At 36.4% G+C, this 6205-nt stretch overlaps 1 protein-coding gene across 1 annotated transcript in view; it reads left to right on the forward strand.

Moving 5' to 3' along the window:
• Positions 1-2667, forward strand: part of LOC107099044 — a 6882-nt gene extending 4215 nt beyond the window's left edge. Inside the window, exons 5-6 of the mRNA XM_015396983.1 lie at positions 644-753; positions 2024-2667. Of these exons, the coding sequence (XP_015252469.1) occupies positions 644-753; positions 2024-2373 (460 nt within the window). The 3' untranslated portion in view covers positions 2374-2667. The remainder of the gene's footprint in view (positions 1-643; positions 754-2023) is intronic.
• The last annotated feature ends 3538 nt before the right edge of the window (positions 2668-6205 follow it).

Here is a 6205-nt window from a genome sequence, read left to right on the forward strand (position 1 = left end):
GTGTGTGTGTGAGTATTTTTCGCTGAATGAAATCACTAGTAAGTCAAACTTTGCTTGATTTACAATAAAATGAATTCTGCACCTCGTTCAAAACCACATTTTTAATACCATCTAAGATAACAACAAAAATGGGTTTTAAAAAAGCAAGATAAAAACACTACTTCTGAAAGGAAAGTATTTTAAAAAAGATCTGTTTATCCTGTAGGATGATGTCGCTTTGCAAGAGTTCTTGATTTATGATTAGAACCTTTGACACTTAAAATGAGAAATTTATGGAAGTAAAGAGCTAGCACACAATCTAAAAGTATTAAAGATGTTTATATTGGTGTGAGATACTTCTTTTGATATAAGAAAGTTCTCTGTTAAAGGGACATTTAGCCTCTCTGTAACACTTTTCATTCATGTCAGTTCTGTGTTTTCGTAAACAATTAAAGTTAAAAGATCATTGTTAATATGTAACATCTTCCATGAATAAAACTCAATGTAAGACATCTGTCAGCAAATCAAACTATTTTATTATTGTAAGTAAACATGGTTTGATATTTTACTTTCACCTCCACTTTAATCAGTAGTGGTTTTCATGCTGTATACTTCTGAATGTTTGTTGTGGTTTTCTCAGTTTCTGATCTCTTTACCTGTGCAGTGTGAAATCAGTCGCCCAGGATCAGAAGAATGAGATCATGTCACAGCTTCAGACCATCCGCTACCTGATGAAGAAGAGGGGAATGGATTGTCCGCCCATCAACGGCAGTGGTGAGCTTATTTCACTAGCCAATCTGAAGGACACCAATGAACTTAATATTTACACACATACAATCCATGCAAAATATAAATGTATAGCATTGGTATTTTATTTTTAAATGAAAATAGCATCTATACATGTTTGAAAGGAGGACAAATAGTTTTTCAAATATTTTCAGGTAAAAGTGAGATGCTCTGTTCAGAAGAGACCAAAGTGTATCTTTTAGCCAACATATAAAAGGCTTGGTTTGGAGAAAAGAAAGACATGAACATTGCACATGACCCTAAGCATTCAGTAAAACCTCAATGGTGAAACAAGGTGGTGGAAGCATGTTGTGGGGATGCTTTCCTCAGCTCAGTCAGGAAAGCTGATCAGCTTTGTTGGGAAAAGGTAAATGACTGCTAATCCTGGAGGAAAAGCAGGAGGTTTAGCCCATAAAGACGTCATTAAGGCAGAGTGTCGAGACATTGTGACAACCGGATTGGAGTCCTAAATCCAACTGAGAAAATGTGACAAGACTCAAAAAGTGAGAAAATAGATGCTCTCCATCTCAAATGACTGAGGTCTTCCAAGGTAGGAGCAGTCAGCAAAGCTGTGGTTGCAAAAAGAGTTGATACTTTAAAAGCTCTTTAGAGAAAAAAAACAAAACATTATTTCCTTCCAGTTTGCAAACAAGTGTTGCTTGTTTTGTCCTGGTTTGCCACCTCAGATTAAAAGGAATAGCTCCTTACCAGCCCCCTGCAGAACTTTATGACTCACTAAGGAAGGAATTCAGCAATTCATTTATATTGATTAAAATACAAGGATCATCTAAAACCCAAAAGACACCAGCTTTTTTCGTTATAAAATGTGAAAGAATTAAATGGGTAAGAGTATTTTTATGAAGCCCTAGACTCAACTATAGCAGAATGTAGCCCTTGAAACAAGGGTCTATACTGGTTTTCTCCACTTTAATAGGCAAATTGGTCAAGTATTCTGCATTCAGTGGATCAAAGCTTGGATCACTGCAGACTTGTAGCAGCAGATGGAGGTTGAAAGCCTCAACCACAATGTTTGAATTCAGGCCAAGCAGCCTCGCTTCTACGTGTTTTAGTTTTGCAGGAAAGACAGCCTTTCTCTTTGTGGTCGGATTTAAATTTGCAAATAAATCAGTAGAACCCAGGTACTGTCTCATGCCTGTTTTACATTAAAGCATGTGGTTTGTTAGCACATGAAGACTAAAACCAAAACCAGTCGGCTTGAAAGCTTATTCTGCTGTTGTTTTTTTGTTTTTCCTTTTAGATGTTTCACAAGGTCGAAACCTGGATCAGCTGATTGAATCCATTGGAGCCAGTCAGACCTCAACAGCTACAGACACAGACAGCGTAGAAGCTCCTGAGGTTTACGAGCCGCCTTCTGATGGCAAAGACGAGGCTGCAGCAAAGGGGGAGGAGATGATGGAGCTCCAGCCAGAAGAATCTGTGAGCGAAGAAGAAGATTTAGAAGCAGAGGCGATGGATGATAAAGCAGAAGAAGACATGGAATGCTTGAAGCCGCCTGAGCTTGAGTCTGCTTCGTTGTCTCAGACAAACATTGAGGAAATCCGTGCAGAACCCGCAGCAGGACTCAGACGGCGCAACAGGCCTGAATGAACTCTGGGAGGAGATTAGAGATGTGACGGTTTACTTGGAATAATTCTCATCAGAAAGGCTTCCATGACTCATCCAGGCTTTATGTAGTTCTGTCTGCATGTTTAGGTGGAGGACACCAAGCAAAGATGCATTGAAGTTTTTAGAGCTTACAGGTTTATATCAATACATTAGAATATTATCAAAGATACCTATATTTTAGTCATTTCTAAAAAAAAAAAAAAGATTAAAATAAATTACAACAGATACAAATCTAGGGTTTATTTCCAATTTTGAAAATAATCTAAGACCAATGAAAAACCATTTTTATTTGACATATTACATGAATTACTTTAAAAAAAAAAGTTTTCCTTCCTTTAAATAAAAAAAAGAAATTATTTAGAGTCCATGCTCTTTTCTGGCTTCCCTATTGCTGGAAGTTAACATGGCTGCAAAGGACACTGCAAATTCCACATGAATGACTGTCACTACCCGATCCGTCCTTGAAGCGCAATCCCTACCATCGGCTCATTTGTGCATGTGCAAGCAGATATTCATCCAGGTCGCCATAAATAATGTAATCATGGTACTAAAAGTACTATTTTCTATCCTTAAATCACAAGAAATGCTAATGCATGTCTTTTTTTTTCATTTTCTATCTTAAACTTCTTGTCTGACATCATCGGACCTGCTCAGAGTAGTGCGGCAAAATATGATTAAACCATGTTTATCTGCATTTTAGTTGTTCCTTTCTTTAGATTACGCACCATGATGTTAACATGAAAGGAAAAATTCTTTTTTAATTGATGTTTAAAACAAAAGCAGAAAAAGTTAGCTCCTGGAAGTAGCATAGGATTACATTTCTAGTAGTATTTTTAACCCTCAACACATTATAGTTCAGTACGCCTACTATTTTCAAGGAAGGAAAAACTTTATTTAGGTCTATTTTACAAAGTGAAATACAGGCCGACCTGGATGTATATCTGGCTGCACATATGCAAATGAGCTGATGTAACGGATCATGCTACCGGTATGGATCGGGTAGTGACGTGACATTAAGCAGAAACAACTTTTTCACTGAAATTCATAAATATTTAATTCCATTTTCTTACTTTCCCCTAAGAAACTACATATGAATGAAATCTAAAACTTTCAAAATTCTTATTTATCATTATCATTTACATTTTTACCAATATTGTTGCATATCACGTTTTCCTAATATAGTAGAAATCCTTTCACACCTGAATACCAATATTGTGGGTTTGAAATTTCTGCTTTAAAAATCCTTCTCGCATGTTTCTTTTATAATATTGACGTTTTAATAGGACATGAATTCTGATCCTGCATTAGCTGGAATCAGAAATTATCAAAGCGAATCCAAACCAGATGTAATAATCTGTAATATTTGCACCTTGTTACCATGTAATAATCAGTGATGCTCCTGTTTGTTTAGATCAGGTCTTCAAAAAGGTTAAAAAAAACCAGGTTAATTAAACAAAGGTTTAATTAGCCGCATTCATTTGTCTTGTGTAAACATACTATCAGAGCCAACAATACTCCACACTACCTACTCGCGCTCTGACGCTAATGTTACCTTTGATGTTTGTTTTTTTTAAATCTGTCTGTTGAAGCCGAGCCTTTTCCTTGCCTTATCAAACACCTCTTAACACAAACCCCTCTTTAACCACCCAGTTGGTTGATAGTAAAAAAAAATAATTAAATAAAAAAGGCAATAGAGTAATGCTGGCTAGACCCTCCCCCACCTGTTGCTGTGCACTAGCAGTTAGCTACCTGAAAGTAGGATTTTGCTGTTATAACAGCTTTTAAATATTTTAAAGAAGACGATGCAGCTGGACGCTGTTAAAAGTCAGAATATACTGATTCTATAAATTCGAGCTTTGTGGCATGGTGTACATCCAAACCCAACTGCTTTAGGTTTACTTTTATTACTGCATGAATGGGAAATCCTTAAATCTACTGTACTACAAATGCACCCAAACTCTTTTTATGTATGTTACCACTCTGCCTTAGCTTCCATTTATCATTATTGTTGACCTGATATACGATTAATAAAAAAGAAAAAACATCTGTTTTGTCACACGACTTCACTGTAAGATTTTAGCAACATTTTCGCTAAAGTCAAATGAGTCCAAAATTGATAGGTTGTGTTAAATGGAATTTCTCCCCCATGGCAGCATATTCGGAGTGATCCACTGTCTTATCTGTCACTTGGAAAGAAGAGTTTGCCTTATTTATTTTGTCTCTGTTTTCATAGCCTATTTCCCATATATGTGTGTGTTGTTGCAAGCCTGCGATGACTGTTTCATGTTGGGGCTGAGCAGACAAAACTCAGCTTGCCTTGGTAGAAAATAAAATTTGAAAACAAACTGTTCATAACGTCTTATTTTAACCCTAAAGGGTAAGAGAATGTTGGATTCTGAACTTGTTGTGGTTCTTTTTTAACCCTCAGGGAGAATTTTCTATATATTACAGAAGCAGTTTTTAAAACTCGAAAAGTCAAACTTTTAACAACTTTGTATTGTTGTGACCAGTGGCGGCTGGTCAATAGAGGGCACTAGTGCGTCGCCCAACCCACTCAATGACCTTGATTAGAACAAAAAAAAACATAACATTTAAATTACAAAATTAAATAATAAGAAATAATATAAATATAAATAATAACATTTTGAAATATATTAATATATCTTTCAGATGTGTGAGATTAATATTTAATCTTCAATGACGAGTAAAGCTGTTTCGTTTGTCGTTGGATCTGTGACGTATTTCCGCCCCAGGGTGCAAAAATCTTTGGCCATAGACTTTTTTTTAAAGTTGTAAATTTGCAGCAGCTCCTCTGCAGTGCAGAAGGATAGGAGATCTGCAGAAGTTTGAGACAATTGGAGAGGGAGAGAGACAGAAATGAGGCAAGAAAAATGTAATTAAAGGAGAAGTCTGGTCATATTCAGAATACAAACTTCTTAAAGTACTTTAAATATGAGATTATTACATACCGTCCAATAAATAAGTGTTTTTTTTTAAGAGTCATTTTCATTGGAATGTGCTTTACAGGAGGCGTCCATGTTTGTCAAAGAACTCTACTGCCACCTACTGGTTTGTGAAGTCACGGTGCGGTATCGGCTGTTGAGCAAGTCCCAATGCTGTATCTGGTGTTTGTCACAATTCATCTTAAAAACATTGTTATTTGAAATGTTGGCTACATATTACATGTTTTTTCTCTGGCCAGAAACTCGATGGCAAACCCTCCCTCTTCAATTTGGCAACGACAAACCCGGATCATAAATCGGAAAGGTGAAATAACACATTTTTTTCACTTTTACCTGATGAATTACAACATCCGACTGCCATGCATGTGGGCATTGTCAGTTTAACTATACCCGTCGAGAATTTCAATGGTGAAGTCCTTGTGAAATCTTAAATAATTGTTGTTGATTGCAGATGTGTCCACTAGTTCCCATTGATTTTGCCTTTGGCTTACCGCACCATGACGATACTGCCGGAAGATGTCAGGAGTGAGATGTGACTATATTTGGGCACAAATGGCCTGTCCCAGACTCTGTGATGGTGACAAAAATAATTACTTTTATTACTGATTAACGTAAATTCATTAAATCACGGCCAACATATTAGTTTTAGGTATAGGTAATGATCCTTTGATTATTACTTGCTGACCAGACTTTTCCTTTAAGTGAAGTCCCTTAAAGCAAATTTACCAAGAGAAGCTGGAGGTGAAAGTGTTTTTTTATTATGAATGCCTGAGTGATCGGTGGAAAAAGGAGAAATAGAGCTTAGACTGACACAAAGTTACTGACTGTAAACAGTTCATCGTGACCTATTA

Source organism: Cyprinodon variegatus, unplaced genomic scaffold (genome assembly GCF_000732505.1).
Source record: "Cyprinodon variegatus isolate N-32 unplaced genomic scaffold, C_variegatus-1.0 Scaffold28, whole genome shotgun sequence".
NCBI lineage: Eukaryota > Metazoa > Chordata > Actinopteri > Cyprinodontiformes > Cyprinodontidae > Cyprinodon > Cyprinodon variegatus.